This window comes from Capra hircus, chromosome 16, assembly GCF_001704415.2.
Source record: "Capra hircus breed San Clemente chromosome 16, ASM170441v1, whole genome shotgun sequence".
Classification (NCBI taxonomy): domain Eukaryota; kingdom Metazoa; phylum Chordata; class Mammalia; order Artiodactyla; family Bovidae; genus Capra; species Capra hircus.
The window spans coordinates 64418973-64437893 of record NC_030823.1 but is presented as its reverse complement, the minus strand read 5'-3'; the positions used below and the strand labels follow the sequence as shown (position 1 = coordinate 64437893).

General features: G+C 41.4%; 1 protein-coding gene across 8 annotated transcripts in view; it reads left to right on the top strand.

The window, feature by feature from the left end:
- Positions 12766–18921, top strand: part of EDEM3 (ER degradation enhancing alpha-mannosidase like protein 3) — a 69239-nt gene continuing 63083 nt past the window's right edge. For 5 of the 8 annotated variants that reach the window (XM_018060717.1, XM_018060718.1, XM_018060716.1 and 2 more), the window contains exons 1-2: positions 12766–13154; positions 17990–18035. In XM_018060717.1, coding sequence (XP_017916206.1) covers positions 12994–13154; positions 17990–18035 — 207 coding nt within the window. In that variant the 5' untranslated portion in view covers positions 12766–12993. The remainder of the gene's footprint in view (positions 13155–17989; positions 18036–18921) is intronic. The other 3 variants (XM_018060715.1, XM_018060713.1, XM_018060714.1) reach the window with 1 other exon arrangement.

Genomic DNA, 18921 nt, shown 5'->3' with positions numbered 1-18921 from the left:
AGATGACTCAGCCCCAGGCATACACACGTCCCTTTCCCTCTTAAACCTCTCCCCGCTTCCATCCCATCCCACCCCTCCAGGTCGCGTCACAGAACAGGGCTTTGGCTTTCCTGCCACAAACAGCAAATTCCCACTGGCTATCTATTTTGCATATGGTAATATATGCTTCTTCGACACTACTCTCTCAAGTCTTCAACAACTTTCTATCTTGTATAAATCATTGGATTTGGGATCTCATTCTCTCAGCCCCTTGGCTTATATCCTAATTAATAAAAGAGTTTAGCATCAACATCACTATCATTTGAACTATTTGTCTATTATTTTTAACCATCTTTATACTATATGAGCGGAGAAGGCAATGGCACCCCACTCCAGCACTCTTGCCTGGAAAATCCCATGGATGGAGGAGCCTGGTAGGCTGCAATCCATGGGGTGGCTAAGAGTCGGGCACGACTGAGCAACTTCACTTTCACTTTTCATTTTCATGCGTTGGAGAAGGAAATGGCTACCCACTCCAGTGTTCTTGGCCTGGAGAATCCCAGGGACGGGGAGCCTGATGGGCTGCCGTCTATGGGGTCGCACAGAGTCAGACACAACTGAAGCGATTTAGCAGCATACTATATGAGACTATATCCTTAAAAAACATAGGGAATTTTTTTTTTTTATCTTAGAAGAAAGGCTTCTATAACTATTTGTTAGGGCGGAGACTCAGTATTAAATGACATGATACAGTGTTTATGAAGTCTTTATAAACTCAAAACGGTTGCAAGTGAAAAGTCATTATGTTAACCTCGAGCTAACAATCCACAATAGTAGTGTGCTAATAGTGGTTATGCAAACATTTTAGACAACGAATGTTTTTAGCTCACCTCCAAGGTAACATAATACAGCAGACATTCACATGCTTCCAGAATAATTGGTTTTTCAGGCACTGTAATATAGCAGGAGGGACAATGAAGTATACAGAGACACTATCTTTTCATTCACTCCATGGAAGGGGTTGTTTATCTGTATATAAAGCTGGCTCTAGTGTTTTGGGAGACTGATTCAATTCACCACTTAAAAGAGACTTTATAAAACGGTCTCATAATATGCTAACTATCTAATTTCTTAAGTGTTTGTTAACGTGACAGCAAACCTAATTAAACCTGCCACTGGCATATCATTCTATTAATTTTTCTTTCACTGCTCTCAAATGATTCAATGTAATTTTTCTGTCAACATTTACTAAGCGTCCACTGTACACAGAACACTCCTAAGGGACTGTCAAGAAAGATAAGGACCGAAATGTCCTTTATCTCATTTCACCTTTCTGCCACGTGGGACGCTACAGGACACTCCCTCCATGAAACGTTCTAATCCTTTGACTTCCGCGACGCTTTTCTCATCTTTTCTTTGCTATTTTTTCCACTTCTTAAATGTTGGAGAGCCCCAGTGTTCCTATCTGAACTTTCTCTTTTCACCCTTCATTCTTAGGTTTTTTGGAGTCACCAACCCCTTGGAGAATGTGATAAAATGCACCCTGTGGGGAGGGCTTGTTGTGTATAATTCTAGGATTATCTGGACATCCTGAAGCAGCTGGTGACTCCCTGTGGGTCCTTACCCCTCAGGAAGAACACCTTTCCATGGCTTTAACTACCACCTTGGTGCCTGATGACACTCAAATCCTTTACAACTAGCTGGGCTCCCCCATCCTTCTCTCTCCAGACCCATATATCCAGCTTCTTGATGCACCCCTTCACTTGGATATCAAACAGGCACCTCACACTCAAACTCAATATTTGCACTTATCAATCATTTGCTCTCCAGTTACCCCTCATCCTATGGTTTCCATTTTGGTGAGTCACACCACCATCCAATAAATTGCTCAAGTTATAAAGAAATAAAAGCATCAACCCAGATTACTACTTCTAAAACAGTATTTGTTGAATGATTAAGTGAACAAATGAATGGAAGGACAGATTAAGTATGATGAAGACGACAGAGAATAGCTATTAAGAATGATACAATGAGGCTTAGGTTCAAATGTACATGAATGCTAAAGGCTTGCTTAACTAAGCAAAGTCTTCACCCACAGGAATATATATTCTTAAGCACCCATTAGGACAAGGTACTGTGCGAGGTACTGATTTCATTAAGGATTAGACTTTAACAATGTTTTCAAAGAAATGACAAACATGGTTTGTCAGAAAAGAGTAGCAACAGTATTTCAAGTGAGATAACTATTATTTAAATTTAATTAATCTTACTGCATGACCAATAAATGCTCAGTTATTAATAGCTTCTCCAGGTCATTTTTATTGTACCTTCAAAGATTTCATCATAGTTTATACACAGTAACTGTTACAGTGGACACTCAAGAAAATGGGACACATTTTGGAGGTTAAGATCATGAAACTTGGCAGCTTTGCCTCCCTGAACTCCCTTAGCTCTTTCTTTGCCTTTCTCTGATGGCACTTATTTTCTGTTTTATTTTATACTAATCTGTGTGCAGCTTTTATCCACCTTAGAGAGGTTTTTCCTCTCACTCCTAGCCCTTCCCAAAGACTGTGCATACCCAATTGTGTGCCTTATATCTTAAAGGGGAAAAAATTTTTTTTAACTTTTTATGCTGTATTGGGGTATAGCCAATTAATAATGTTTGATAGTTTCAGGTAAAGAACAGTAAATATTTTATATCTGGAAGGGGAACAGTAAATATTGTCAATGAATGTTTTTCAATATCAGCTGCTGCTGCTGCTGCTAAGTCACTTCAGTCATGTCCGACTCTGTGCGACCCCATGGACGGCAGCCCACCAGGCTCCCCCGTCCCTGGGATTCTCCAGGCAAGAACACTGGAGTGGGTTGCCATGTCCTTCTCCAATGCATGAAAGTGAAAAGCGAAAGTGAAATCGCTCAGTCGTGTCCGACTAGTAGCAACCCCATGGACTGCAGCCTACCAGGCTCCTTCGTCCATGGGATTTTCCAGTCAAGAGTACTGGAGTGGGGTGCCATTGCCTTCTCCGTTCAATATCAGCAATCTCATTTAAAGATAATATCAAAGGTCCTATAAATCAAGGAAATTATTACAATTGGTTTATAGAGTTCATCATGCTTCCCAGTAATTAAACAAGTTACAGATGTTTTAATACTTCAAGGCAGCAAGGAACATGTTAGCCCATTTTAGGAAGTTATTCATGAGGCAAGGTATTGGCTGGTTAAATGCTGCCTCCAGGGGCAGACTGTGTATTTATGAAACTTGGCTTTGCCAACTTAATGACTGGCAGGTTGAGGGACTCTTGGTATATCACTTTCCTCATCTGGAAAATGAGAATTGTAATAGTACTCACAGAATTGTTAAAAGGATAAAAAATAATGTATACACACAATGCACACAGAATGGCAGTTGAATTCATTGGACATCAGCCAGCATTTTCTTATAACCCCAAGAAGAAGGGGGGGGGGGGTGGTGATCATGATCATTTATTAAATTAGGAAAGAATGAGATTTTCTTCTTCAGAAAATATGGTATGGACAACATCTCTCCTATCTTCCCAGCTCAAAATATTCCCAGGACCCCCAACTTAACCATGACATTACAAATGCCTAAACAGTATTTCTCTGTCCTATAAAAGAACCCAGCATCCAGACTCCCTAAGAAGATGGTTATTTTGAGACATTTGTCTATCATCTTCTCAGTCTTCTGGCTTTCTGAATAAAGTCGTATTCTTTGCTTCAACACCTCCTCCCTTGGTTAAGTGGCCTGTCATGTGGTGAGAAGACAAAGTTTGGACTTGGTAACAGGTATTTTTAAGATGTAGGTAAGAGTTGAAACACATTGTATTTTAAATTAAATAGGTATAGATTCCATACAAACCATGTTCTATCCTTTTTAGCATTCCCTACTCAAAAAACTTATTTCCCCTCCCAAACCAAGGTAACAGATTTTTCTGTGTGGTTGTCCTCTTCTCTAATCCTCCCCACTCTTCACCCAAAAAAGCTTCCAAGAATTTAAAGAAAGGCACTGTTATCTAACCAAATCTAGGGCACTATGCAAAGAATTAATCAGGAATTCCAGGCTGGCTAGTTGACCTTGCTGACCTCCTACGACGTTCTCAATCTGCCATTACTGTCAGCCCACTATTGGCAAGACTTCAGGCAATGTCAGAAGAGGTAGAAGAGGGTGTGGCTGCGGCTTAAAACTGGAGCAGAAGCTACAAAGAATAGTACACTTCAGAGAGAGGACCATGAGACACAATAGAACAATAGCCTCTGATAGTCAACCCGGTCACGGGATGATGAGTGACAGAGGGCTGCCTTTGCCTCATACAAGAGAACTTCTTATAAGGTTCTGGAGGCTCGCTCATGCGTCACAGGGACATATGTCTCTGCCATGGGGAACCCACAGATGAGCAAAGGCCAGCATTCCTCAAGCCATATACATCCACAGACACTGTATTTATCATTCTAAGAAAAGGTCATGGCAGGGTAAGGGATTTTAGCATTGCTTAGAGAAGGAATGCTTTCCGAGTAAATTTTCAAAGAATCCTAGAGAACTGTTTCATAATTCCTATGACTGGTAAATCTAACATCTAATTCTATATCAAAGGCATGTGTGTTGAGGGGTGGGGCTGAGGTACAATTGGGACATGGCATTATACTAGTTTCAGGCAATAACATAATGCTTCAATATTTGTGTGTATTACAAAATAATTACCATGATAAATCTAGGTAAAATCTATCACCACACAGTTAAAAAAAATTTTTCCCTGTGTTGAAAACTTTTAAGATCTACTCTCTTGGCAACTTTCAAAGATGAAATGGTGTTATTAACTATGGTCGCCATGTTGAACATTATATCCCCATGACATTTATTTAATAGCTTGTAACCAACAGTGTGATTTTTATATTACACCTAAAGTGGTAAAAAAATGGGTGCAAGTTTTTTTCTGTCTTTGTAAGACAAATGGAAACAGACAAAAAAGACACCAAATTAATCAATATGAATGTTTCTGGGCAAACACTGTTGAAAATATAGCTTAACTTAAAAAATTCTTCTTCCCATAATTTTTATCACATTTTATAATCAGTTACCGCAGTCTGCCCAATTTTTTGGCGACTCATTATTACATCTTTCTTAGCAAAGGAGAAGACCTGTATCTCCTGTTAGCAGGATTTTCCTTTCCTGAATTTGGGCAACCTAATTATACTGTTTTTTTTTTTTTTTCTCCTTTTTACTCAAAATAACGTGATGGGGAAAGAAAAAGCCAGGCCAGGAGCACTTACTGTTCTATGTTCATATGATCTGAGAGAATCTGACAGAGCTGGGGGAAGGAGATCCTTGGACTTCAGAGACCATGTAATAGAGTTTCAGTGATTACATAAGTTTTTATTTAAATTAGGACAGCTTTGAAAATAAATGAAAGAGAGCACTAATCAGATAAGATAATAGGACAATGCTGTAAATCAAGAGGCAAATGAGAATTTATGGTCATCCTAATATGGTGGAAATGGTCTGGACTTATAACCAAATCTCGACCGTACCATTTCCTTGCTTTTGACCGGTGCAAAGTGATATAATCTCTGTGAACTTCATCTTCGTTAGTAAAACAGGGATAATAATTCTCACATGTTAAGAGAGGGGAGAGGGACCTGGTGTAGTATATATCCTTTGTAAGTATTATCCTGATGATGTCTGCATGTGTATCCAAAGTTCTTCACCATAGACAGCATGATATTACGAATGGATTAGGTTAAACTGCACTTGAGGTGCAGTCAGTTGTCTCATCACAAATCCCTACTCCAGCATGGCAGCTGGAGAGGTCATCAGGAAGACTCCTTACAGAGGTAGGGACTTTCTATAGAGGTAGGTATAGATTTCCCTGGTGCCTCAGTCTGTAAAGAATCTGTCTGCAGTGCAGGAGACCCGGGTTCCATCCCTAGGTCAGGAAGATCTCCTGGAGAAGTCAGTGGTGACCCACTCTAGTATTCTTGCCTGGAGAATCACATGGACAGAGGAGCCTGGTGGGCTACAGACCATGGGATTGCAGAGTTGGATATGACTGAGTGACTAACACACACTACAAGTACATTTCTATAGATCATTCTATTTAATATTTGTAGTTCAGTTGCCAAGTCGTGTCCGACTCTTTGTAACCCCATGGACTGCAGCACACCAGGCTTCCTTGTCCTCCACTACCTCCTGGAGTTTGCTCAAGTTCTGTTTAACAAGTGTCAAAAGTGAATTTTCATTGTTGAAATTAGTGGTTAGTCATAATGGATGTTAGAAATAGTTCTCATTGATAGAAATTGTGATTTCCAAGATAGATGGACTAGCTGAAACATATTAGAGGTACTCCACTCCAGCATGAACAAGTTGTAAAAAGCTGAACCATTAGAAATGGTGTGTGGGAAGGAGGGCTTCCAGTGGGTAGATGCTTACTAAAAGGGTGATAGAATCCTGGCTCTGGAATATCATTCATAGGCCTCCAGCGAATCTTCCATGTAATGTCATGACTGCAGAATCCAAAAGGACCAAGACATGGCACTTCATCAGATTCCCAGAACAGGTGCTATATGTTACCGTGTCTGCTTGCTAAACAAATATTTGTTTAACAAATATCTGTATGACAGAAACTGGCCTAAGACTTGGTTTAATTATAAACTGGTTATGAGGTTGGTGGAGAATAGTCCATTTTCATCCCAGTTCCTAAAGTTTGGCTGCTATCACTATCTACAAAAATAAGCCAGCAGTTTTGCATAATTAAATTATTTGCAAGTTAGCTGCCGCTTCTTAACCACTGATCAGTAATGCAATTCCACATCTAGAACTTCAGCCCATCCTTGGGGGCTATATGGAATGAAAAAACAAACAAAACAAAAATGAAAAACTGAGGCTTAAATAAATTGACTTGCATAGAATGGTAAATGGTAGATCCAGGTTGAGAGCTCAAGGCACGTGATTTGAAGTTCAATGCTTGGCACAAAGCAAATGTGTGTGTGTATGTGCACATGTGTGTGCATGCGCACACGCACACATCCATGTCAGATGAAGAGGAGGAATAGGAAGAAAAGGGAAGCAATGTGAGGCGACATGGAGAAAAACCATGTGAAAATCAGACATTAAAATTAAGTGTAGGGCCCTAAAAAAGGAATAGAAAATCTCGGAAGATATTTGCTCAAGAGCTAGCTCTAGTTCCAAAAATAATAGTAAAATAATAGTCTGTTAGAAAACAAACTTATGGTTACCAAAAGGGAAGGGGGGGAGGACTAAATTAGGAGTTTGGGATTAACATATACACACTGCTATATATAAAACAGATAATCAATAAGGATCTACTGTATAGCACAGGGAACTCTACTCAGTACTCTGTAATAACCTATAATGGGAAAGAATCTGAAAAAGAATAGTTACATGTATATGTATATCTGAATCACTTTGTTGTACACCTGAAACTAACAATACTGTAAATCAACTATACTGTAATATAAAATAAAAATTAAAAAATAACAAAGTCCATTAGTCTTTAGCAGTGGACTAAGAACAGTACATTTGCACCCTTGAATCCTACTCTCAAAAAGGGCAAATTTTCTCTTTTGATCTTCATAATAATATCAATGGCTATTATTTACTGAGCTCTTTCAAGTAGTGCTAAATCTTACACACATCATCTTATCACCTTCACAACACCTCTATAATGAAGGTATTACAACAATTAAACAATTTGATCCTCCTAAAAAAAACCCCACTGGAATAGGTACTATCGGGTTGGCCAGAAAGTTCCTTTGGGTTTTTCCATATGATGTTACAGAAAAACCTCACACAAACAAGGAAACTTTTTGGCCAACTCAATATTATTCCCATTTTACAAATGAGGAAATGAAGGCACAAAAACGTTCTGTGATTTTCCTAAGATAATATGGCTAATAAGCAGCACAGTTGGCTCAGAGTCACTGTTCTTGGCCATTAAGCTACCTATGCAAGCTGTGCAGAATGTTGTTGAATGGTGCTGACTTAAAACCTTGTGGCCAGTCTAACATGTGAAGTAGAAACTATGCTGGCAGTACAAAATGTGGATTTAGAAGAGAGGGCCAGAGGCAAGATGTACTCAATTTGTGAAGAACCATGTGATTTGGAGTTGTTGCTGATACATGAAGTAAATGAAAAATGGCAAATGAACTCGAGACCCAGCCACGAGGGTGAGATCAACATGAAACTTGACATGGGAGGAAAGCCTCTTGCCTGAGAGAGCTGGTGCGGGTGTCGCAGAGAGAAGTGAGATTATAATCTGAAGTTGAAGTGATGTTTAAGATCTCAACTCTGATTGAGAGGAGGAAGAAGCCCTGGGGACATCTCTGCAGGGTAGTGAATCATTCAAATTTTCCATTCTTTTTCTTGGAATTTGGAAACCTCAGTTCGAGAGCCAAGCACAGAGTCAGTCCACATCATTCACTGAGTAGTGTTTCCATGAAATACTCTTTGTAGGGCCCTCAGAGTCTCTAGCTGTAAACACAGAATAAGTACTGTCTTTATTTATTTAATGTTTGCAAGATTGGGTTCTCAGGAACAAAAATGCTCTGCAAATTCCACACATTCTCAAACAATAGGAAAAGTGATTTGAAGAATGACAAAATCACCACTCCCAAATTCTACACTACAGTTTTAGGAGAAATTAGATCCATCATACGCAAGAATTCAAGTCATTTAGAGGCAACTGCTGCTGTAGGTCAGTCTCACACAGCTGGTTGCAGCCTCCTGGGACAAGTTCTGAGCCATCATATTAAAGTGGAGACTTTCCTTTATGTTTGTGACTCCATATGTTTGTGATTCCAACCAGGGCTCCAACCCCTCCCTACTTTCTGATTCATCCACACAAGCAAGTAAGAACACCAGGTGAGCATACATATTTACATAAGCTTCAAGGCTGAGCAAACAAACTCTCACCCGGGTAAAGGGCAGTATATAAATGGCTCTTCTTACCATTTTTAATGGGCTTTACACATCTAAAATATTTTCCTTAGTCTTTTAAAAGTCCTTATCCCTGTTCTCTTCCCACCAGTGTTTTTCCTTCTGTACAACACACCAAGGTCTCTCTCTTGGTGGTGGTGGCGTAGTCGCTAAGTTGTGTCTTGCTCCTGCAACCCCATGGACTGTAGCCCACTAGGCTCCTCTGTCATGGAATTCTCCAGGAAAGAATACTGGAATGGGTTGCCCTTTCCTTCTCCAAGGGGTCTTCCCATCCCAGGAATCGAACCCTGGTCTCCTGCATTGCAGGCAAATTCCTTACCGACTGAGCTATGAGGGAAGACTTATTTAACTATATCCTTTTTATTACTAAGTATATAAGTTCTAAAATAATGTGTGTAGGTTTTGAAATAATGAATGTCAAAGTTTCCTTGTGTTCACAAATTGCCAATTAGCTAAGAATTTCTATTATTTCTAGTAAGGGGTTGAAATGGGTTCTTTTTTGTGAATATATTTTTCTTTCACTTCCATGGGCTCCACTTTAGATCTGTTAGGTTACATTGCCTTTCAGGCCACAGCTTTCATCCTTACGGGTTTTGCAGAGATTAGAGAAAAATGGACTCAACAACTGGCTAGAAATGGAATTTCAGTGAGGGAGAAAAAGTTGCTTACTATTTAGCAAGTCAACAAAGATATGTCTATATTCTCATTATACACTTTCAAAATGCAGTGTTAGCTTAAAAACAAATAAGCCAAGGGGAAAAAACAAACAGAAAACGCTACACATTAAAAGCCAGTACTTCTCCTTCCTGAGGACACTGTTTCTCAGTGATCAGTCAGTTCAGTCACTCAGTCGTGCCTGACTATTTGCGACCCCATGGACTGCAGCACGCCGGGCTTCCCTGTCTATCACCAACTCCTGGAGCTTGTTCAGACCCATGTCCATGGAGTCGGTGATGCCATCCAACCATCTCATCCTCTGTTGCCCCCTTCTCCTCCTGCCTTCAATCTTTTCCAGCATCAGGGTCTTTTCCAATGAGTCAGTTCTCAGTGACAGTTACTAGTCAATTTTGATTTCTTATAAATGCCTGGAACATCAGGAAGGCAAAGAAAACTAAGTTACTTCCAATAATTCACTACAAATAACTGACCTGAGCACATTTCAATATAACTGCAGGTCATTGACTATTTTTCCATTTCCTTTGTTCTAGTTTTCAAATTCTGAATGATTGGTCTTGACCTTTAGCTTGCCATGTTCTTTGTGTCAGAGCCAAGAACAATTCCCAGGTATTATTTACTCAGCTAACTTCATCACTAAAGCTGCCAAAGAGGATCCAGGATGGAACTAACATAGGGTTGCAGGTCTGTACAAAGGATAAAATTAAATATTGCACAGAAATGACCTCATGTGTTTTTACAGCCTCCACGTAAGTAGATAAAAATTGTATTATTACCACTTGATAGATACGGAAACTAAAGGGATAAGGAAACAAATAAAGACATCTGACATTTACTGAGACTCTGTAATAGGACAGGCACAGTATTGAGTTCTGGAGCATACACATGAATAAGCTGAAGTCAACACCCTCCAAGTAGTCACAATCTAGTGGACATGGCTGAGTGTGAAAAACCAACAATAATACAGACACAGAATACAATGGGAGGATGACATCTGATGGCTGGAAGGTTTTGGAAGGATTTTGTGGTGATGCAATCTGAGCTGAGACTTAATGGTTAGGCAGTATTCTATAGACAAACATGGTGAGACGGCAGAGGGGTCAGTTAAAATCAAAGGCATAGAAAGGGTATAACATGAGACTCTGTCAATTATCTCATAGGACTTGAGTGCAGGGCAGGGGCAGAACGGAGATAATGTGTTCAGAGGATTTGTGGATATTTTTGAATGACAACTCTGGTAGCAGCGTAGAGAAAAGTTAGGGTGGCAAGGAAGTAATTTAGGCCGCCACTGTGATGGTTCAGAAAAGAAGTACTGGAGGCTTGAACTGAGCAGAAGTAGCACTTTAAAGAAAGGTAGTGATGGCAGAAGCAGACTCTATGTAATTAGCAAGTGATTGGACATAGATTGTGAAGGAGGGCGATGAGCTGAAGATGATTCTGACAGATTAATTTGAATCACTGAACACATTACATTTGCGCTTACCCTTGGACTAGACAGAAGGGGATTTCTACTAGGGAGGTCCAGAGATCAGGATGGGCTTCCCTGGTGGCTCAGATGGTAACGAATCTGCCTGCAATGTGGGAGACCTGGGTTCGATCCCTGGGTTGGGAAGATCCCCTGGAGGAGGACATGGCAACCCACTCCAATATTCTTGCCTCAAGGATCCCCATGGACCGAGGAGCCTGCGGGCTGCAGTCCGTGGGTTCGTAATGAGTCAGACACAACTGACTAAACACACACACACAGATCAGGAGAGCTACTGAGTTACAAATCAACCACAGTGATATGATGGCTGAATCCACAAGAGGGCAAGAAATCACCAAGGAATAGAGTAGAAAGAGAAAACTGACAGAGTTTTATAGAATACAAAAGAGAGTACAAAAAGAAAACCTTAAGATGCAGGAGACACCTGCATTTTAAGACAGAGATGGACAGTGAAAGCAGAAGAGTCATCGGTGTCACCTGAACAGATGGTCTGAGGGGGAAGCAGATGAAGCAAGGGATAGCAATCAAGGACGAAGGGCTGAGCTGCTGAGGGGAGGACTAACTGATTTCCTGTGGTCACACAGGTCATGCCCTCCCTCCTAAGCTCTGCACCTACCTACTGAATTATCACACAAGAAAAACAATGTGGTTTTTCAAGAGGAACTTATCTTCTCATTTTGCCAATGGTTAACCTGCGACTTGGTCATCAAAAGAAACTGCAAGTTCTAGTCTTCATTAAACTTTCTTTGCAGCTCACACTAGTTTCCTGACGTTGAGCTTTTCAGATGATCGTTATTAATCAAGTACCAGGCCTCCCGTGCCCTCCGTCACTCTGGTTACACGTTAGGGCTTTCGAGTCACAGAGGTTGGTTGGAATCTAATTCAGCAGCGTGGCGAGGCTTGTAACCGAATTTCTCTGACTTCGGTTTCCTGGGGGCGGTGGTACTTACCTATTCAAGCTGAGAAGAGTGTATGAGAGAATGTAAGTAAAAACTCTCAGCACTTTGCCGTCAAAGGCTCAATTCATTTTTGCTGTTACAGTACTGAAATTTTCCTGAAGAAGAGGCCTGGTTTCCTGCACTGCAGTTAGATTTTTGACCATCTGAACCACCAGGGAAGCCCTCAGAGAGACTATTATTCCCTAAGGCGTGCAGCACTGACCTGAGGCCGTGTGAGCCTCATTCCTGCCAGCCCGTAGCGAAACGTATTCGCAGGAAGATGGATAAAGAGCTGACGGGTTTTCCCGTGGACTCTGCAGACCACGGAGGGGGCCGCTGGCTGCCAGGGGCCCAGGCAAGCGGGATCGCAGGACCCACTCCAGCCTCTCGAAGGACCACACGTCCCAGGGCGCAGCGCACCCACCCAGGGTGGCAATTTGGCCCGGGTGGGGTCGGACTGCGAGCGAGCCGGGGAGGAAGCGGTGCACGCTGGGACCGGTAGTTTTCAGGTCTCAAGTGCAGCGGTCGGAGGACGGCCGAGCGGAGAGGTCCCTCCCCAGTCCCGCCTTTTGTCCACGTCTCACTTCTGCTGACCAACGTTCTCTCCTGTCCCCGGGAGCCAGCCCTTCTCCGATCCAGTCCTCATTGGTCCTGAGGCGCAGCGTGCCCGGGCTCTACCCGGAAGTAGCGTTTGGGAAGGCGGTTTCCTAGACTACGACACCGGAAAGCTGGGGGAGGCGCTCCGGGCTGCTGAGGGCTGAGGGCGGTGGCAGCGCTGGCGCTGGGGACTGGCTTGGTGGCTTCGGGAAACTGCTCGGCGACGGCGGCCGTTCGCGTCCCTCCGCATCCCGCCCTCAGCACGGCTCGCAGCCCCTTCGCCACTGGCGTCCGGCAATGTGTCCCACCGGCAGGGCGTAGCAGCTGCGCGTGCGCGGAACCGCGGGGCCATGAGCGAAGCCGGCGGCGGCCGGGGCTCTGGGTCCTCGGTCCCCCAGCGAGCGCCATGGAGCCTGGTGGCGGCGACGGCCGCGCTGTGCCTGGTGTCGGCCACGTCCGTGTGGCCGGCGGGGGCCGCGCCCATGAGTCGCGAGGAGAAGCAGAAGCTTGGGTAAGGATGCCTGACAGCCTGGGGGTGGGTTTCCTCGTGAGGCTGACCACGGGCGAGGGTGCCTGTCATTGCGACCCGGGCGCGCAGTGGCCTCTCCTGTCGCGATTGGGGACGGCTGTTTCCTCGAGAGGACCCTGGCGAGGTGGACAGGGTGCGGGAAGACGGGGCCCGCCGGCCCGCGAGGCGACCTCGGGGGGCTGTCTCGGGGGTGTCGCCCGGCTGTCTGTGACCTGTGTAGGCTCCTCAAGACCAGCCGCGGTGTGTCAACGCAGCTGCCATGTCAGTGGCCCGGGAAGGGGGCTCCGGCCGGGGTCCCTGCGCGCGAGATTTCTGCGGGCGCGCTTCATTCAGAGATGTGGTTACGTTTCTTGCAGCAGTGAGCTCCCAGGTGGGATAAATGCGGCTGATCTCCCTAGTTAAGGAAATCTTGTTTACACCTGTTACGGACTAGGGGGCGTTCATTGGAACTTGAACTTTACGCATTTTACCATTTCCTTTACAGTGTTTTCTTGCACTGCATCTTCATAGTAGAACGATATTGGATGGTAGTGTTTCGTAGCCCAGATTAAGTATACCTACTCACTTTACTCAAAGTAGTTTTATCAGTCTTAAAATGCATAGACTCATCAAGCTATATGTATAGCATTTCATTTAGAGTCAGTATTCCTAATATAGGCCAGGTCCCACAGATGAATAAGGGAAAAGGCAAGAATCGGTAGAAAATGGGCAAAGGGCATAAAGAGTTAACTCACACAAGAGGAAATGCAAATACTCAATAAACATGAAGCTACTCAACCTCATAAATGTGAGAGATGCAGATTAAAACAATGAAATAGCTGGGTTTTTGCCATCAGGTTAGTAAATACAAAGCAGAGTGCATGAATAGAGTACTGCCTGGATAGCTGAGCATTGAGAAAAAACTTGGTGGGAGTGTAAATTGCTGTACTTTACTTACAGTTTCCTGAAATTTAAATTGTCTGCATCCACTGATTCAGTAATCCCATCTCAGAGAATCTATCCTACAGAAATAACAGCACTATTAAAGTAGAGATAGGTGTGCAAGGATGTGCATTTTGAAATAGCAGAGCTGTCCCTCGGAACGTTCATGTTACGGAATAAAACTCAGTCGTCAGAGGAGTTCGGCCATCAGAAGGCTGCCCAGAATATATTCTCAAGACAAAAAAGGTGTAAATTATAGAATAATATCTGTGGTACCATCCCCCACTTTTTTTTAAAAAGAATAAATTGTCTAAGCTCAGAAAAACATGGAAAGATAATTACCTCCTGGAGTTATGATGGAGATGACGTGAAACCATCAGGATTTGTTTTAGATACAGACTTCCACTTAACTGAAATTGTTGCTCAGTCTTGCATTAGTTTTTAAATAAAATAGCAGGAAAAGACACTTGTTGGAAAAAAAGTATCAGCTATCCAAACAAAATTGACTAATAAACTCTAGTAAGGGTCTTAAATTTTCTCTTTATAGATTTAATGTAACAGTGATAACTGCTTAACTGAATACTCAGTGTTCAGTGCCAGGCACTATATATACTGTCTCTGTAATCCTGTTTTTTAATGAGGTGAATGCAATCGCCATATTGCAGATGAGGAAATTGAAACTCAAGGTTGATGTGTTCCAAGTGACAGAGCTAAGTAAATGGTGGAGCCAGTATTCAAACCCAAGTGCTCCCAAGTGCTTCAGAGCCTGTGCTCCCTGCACTTTGCTGTAGTTAGTTCCATAAGACTTGGAAAGAGATATTTCAAGTCTGTTAAGGAGAGCAAGTATTTTTATTTGACCGCCGCTCCCTCTCCCCCCTTTTTTAAAATTTCTGTTCTTTTATTTATTTATTTATTTTGCCACGCTGCACAACATGGGGGATCTTAGTTTCTAGACCAGGGATGGAACTTGTGCCCCTTACAGTGAAGGTGCAGATTCGGAAAACAATAGAATGGGAGAGACTAGAGATCTCTTCAAGAAAATTAGAGATAGCAAGGGAACGTTTCATGCAAAGATAGGCACAGTAAAGGGCAGAAACAATGTGGACCTAACAGAAGCAGAAGCTATTAACAAGAGGTGGCAAGAATACACAGAAGAAGAAGAAAAAAGAAAAGAATATGAAGAAAAACTATGCAAAAAAGATCTTAATGACCCAGATAACCACGATGGTGTGATCACTCACCTAGAGCCATTTTGGAGTGTGAAGTCAAGTGGGCTTTAGGAAGCATCACTACAAACAAAGCTAGTGTAGGTAATGGAATTCCTCCTGAGCTCTTTCAGATCCTAAAAGATGATGCTGTGAAAGTATTGCACTCAATATACCAGCAAATTTGGAAAACTCAGCAGTGGCCACAGGACTGAAAAAGGTCAGTTTTCATTCCAGTCTCAACAAAGGGCGAAGCCAAAGAATGTTCAAGCTACTGCCCAGTTACACTCACTTCATATACTAGCAAAGTAATGTCCAAAATTTTCCAAGCTAGACTTCAACAGTATGTGAATCGAAACTCCCAGATGTTCAAGCTGGATTTAGAAAAGGCAGAGGAACCACAGATCAAATTGCCAACATCCCGTTGGATCATAGAAAAAGCAAGAGAATCCCAGAAAATATCTAATTTCTGTTTCATTGATTACGCTAAAACCTTTGACTGTGTGGATCACAACAAGCTGTGGAAAAGTCTTCAAGAGATGGGAATACCAGATCACCTTACCTGCCTTCTGAGAAATCTAAATACAGGTAAAGAAGCAAGAGTTAGAACTGGACAGGGAACAATGGACTTGTTTCCATGTTCCAAACTGGGAAAGGAATACGTCTAGGCTGTATACTGTCACCCTGCTTATTTAACTTCTATGCAGAGTACATCATGGAAAATGCTGGGTTGGATGAAGCACAGGTTGGAATGAAGATTGCTGGGAGAAATATCAAATACCTCAGATATGCAGATAACACCACCCTTATGGCCGAAAGGGAAGAGGAATTAAAGATCCTCTTGATGAAGATGAAAGAGGAAAGTAGAAAAGCTGACTTAAAGCTCAACAATCAAAAAACAAAGATCATGGCATGCAGTCCCATCACTTCATGGCAAATAGTTGGCGAAACAATGGAAACAGTGACAGACTTTATTTTGTTGGGCTCCAAAATCACTGCAGATTGTGACTGCAGCCATGAAATTAAAAGATGCTTTCTCCTTGGAAGAAAAGTTATGACCAAGCTAGACAGCATATTCAAAAGCAGAGACATTACTTTGCCAACAAAGGTCTGTCTAGTCAAGGCTATGGTTTTTCCAGCAGTCATGTATGGATGTGAGAATTGGACTGTAAAGAAGGCTGACCGCCGAAGAATTGATGCTTTTGAACTGCGGTGTTGAGGAAGACTCTTGAGAGTCCCTTGGACTGCAAGGAGATCCAACCAGTCCATCCTAAAGGAAATCATTCCTGAATATTCATTGGAAGGACTGATCCTGAAGCTGAAGCACCAATACTAGGGCCACCTGATGCGAAGAACTGACTCATTGGAAAAGACTCTGATTCTGGGAAGGATTGAAGGCAGGAGGAGAAGGGGACACACAGAGGATGAGATGATTGGATAGTATCACTGACTCAATGGACTTGAGTTTGAGCAAGTTCTGGGAGATGGTGAAGGACAGGGAAGCCTGGCGTGCTGCAGTCTGGGGGTTGCAGAGTTGGACACGACTGTGTGACTGAACAAACAAAGTTACAGGGAGTTGACGAGTTGACTCCTGGCCTTGCCATTTTCAGTCAAGGCAGGATGACCTTGTCTAAGTTACTTAACTTCTTGGTTTCTCATATTCCACATCTATAATATAGTAATACCATTACATAAGGGTTGTTGTAATAATTAAATGAGTTCATATATGGAAAGCATGTAAAACAGTAACCAGCATATATTAAATATTACAAAGTAAATATCATTATTGCTTCTCCAATATTTGACAATGCTGTGGTCTGTCCTGCTGTATGTCAGTGAAACCATGAGTTTCTGAGCAGTTTTGTCATGCTCTGAGAGCCAAAACTGCCAGTGCATTTCCCCCTTGTTAGGGGGCAGGCACATAATTAACCAGGTCATGAATGACAAAGGCAAAGTCTGGTGTGGGGATCAGAAATCTCCACTTTAAACAGTCATTTTGGAATTTTGAGAAACGGAGCCAAATACACAAATTTCTTTTTGAGGATTAGTTTTCTTCAGGAATGAATATTGTTTATTGACTTTTGACAGTTTTTTAAAGCAGCAAAAAGTACACAATAGAATCATAAAATATAGCTTTTGGAAATGTGACCAACATATTAACAAATATGTGTTAAACTAGGCATTAGTGATCTTATTTAATTTAAGGGGAAAGGCAGAGGCTTGATAGAGTATTGTTATTTTATAGTAATACACACTCCCACCTCTTTTTTTTTTTTGGTCGAATGTTTAGTATAAGCAATAAATGTTAACAATAATTATTTCTTTGGGGACTCTTTATTGTTTTCTCCTTTTGAGACATAGTAAATAATTTTGTTAAGATGTAGTTGTTTTTCATCATCAGATTTTCTTCTCTCTGCATGGCATGCATCCTTCAACAGTTTTCTTAGGGAAGAGTGTAAGATGAATTTTATATGAATTTCTGGAATACTGAAAGGTTGGCCTAGCTCTGTGTGATTCATGAAAGCTTGTCTGCTAACACGGGTCTATTTCCTGACTCTGTTTATATTCCTTCCTAACTAAATATTTCTTTTGTTTTTTGTTGGTATATGTTTATGAAGGAGCATTAACTTTTTGAAAGACATTAAGTAGAATATATTTAACTTTTTCCCATTTCTGCTCTTTTAAAATTAGGAATCAAGTACTGGAAATGTTTGATCATGCTTATGGTAACTATATGGTAAGTAGAAAGCCTATCTTTATATACCATTTATGTGAGCTGATTATTATGTGAGTGCAGCCAACTGGGAATTTTACAACTTGAATTAATAAATTTAATTTTCTTCATTTTTAAAGGAAATTTTGAAAAATAGTGTGAACGTAGGATAACAGGGTATTCCTGATAGTGGTTCTTAGAGAACCAATATATTGAATAGGTAAGAATAAATTTAATTAGATTATGAAACTATATTTAGATAGTTCCTTTGATGCTATCAATGGTGTGTATTAAATAGTTTGTATAGTTATATATGGTAAATATAAACATGAGTAAGATGTTATCTTTGCCTTAAGGGAAATGCTTCTGTTAACTAAACAAAAAAGTATTTAGAGAATTACTATATTCACGTTATGAAGAAAACCATTACTTTCAGAGAGTCAGACTGTCATCTAGTTTCTGTCCAAATGATATCCTCACAGTGGGCCTTGATTTGAACATATTTTGCCTTCTATATATGCTGGTCCATATTATTTTAAAATGCCTTAGTGCTCACTTGAGTGAAATAACAAGTTTAGTTTTGCAAAGCAAAACATGTTCTGGAGACCTGTTGCACAGTAGTGAATATACTTAATGTTGCTAAACTTATGCTTAAAAAACTGTAAAGTTTATGTTCCATGATTTCTACCACAATTAAAAATTTAATTTTAATTAAATAGTACAGGGCTAGGAAGTGGGGAAGGGCATTTGTAGCTGCCCCCGCCCCGTGATGTCTTGCCCCCCCCCCATAAGATGATCTTAAAATGCAAAAAAAAAGAATCATAATAATTTTTAAAAGATAACTAGCCAGCAAATTTTAGAGTTTGAAAGACAATTTTACAAGTAAATTTGTGTAATTTTGATGAGTTTA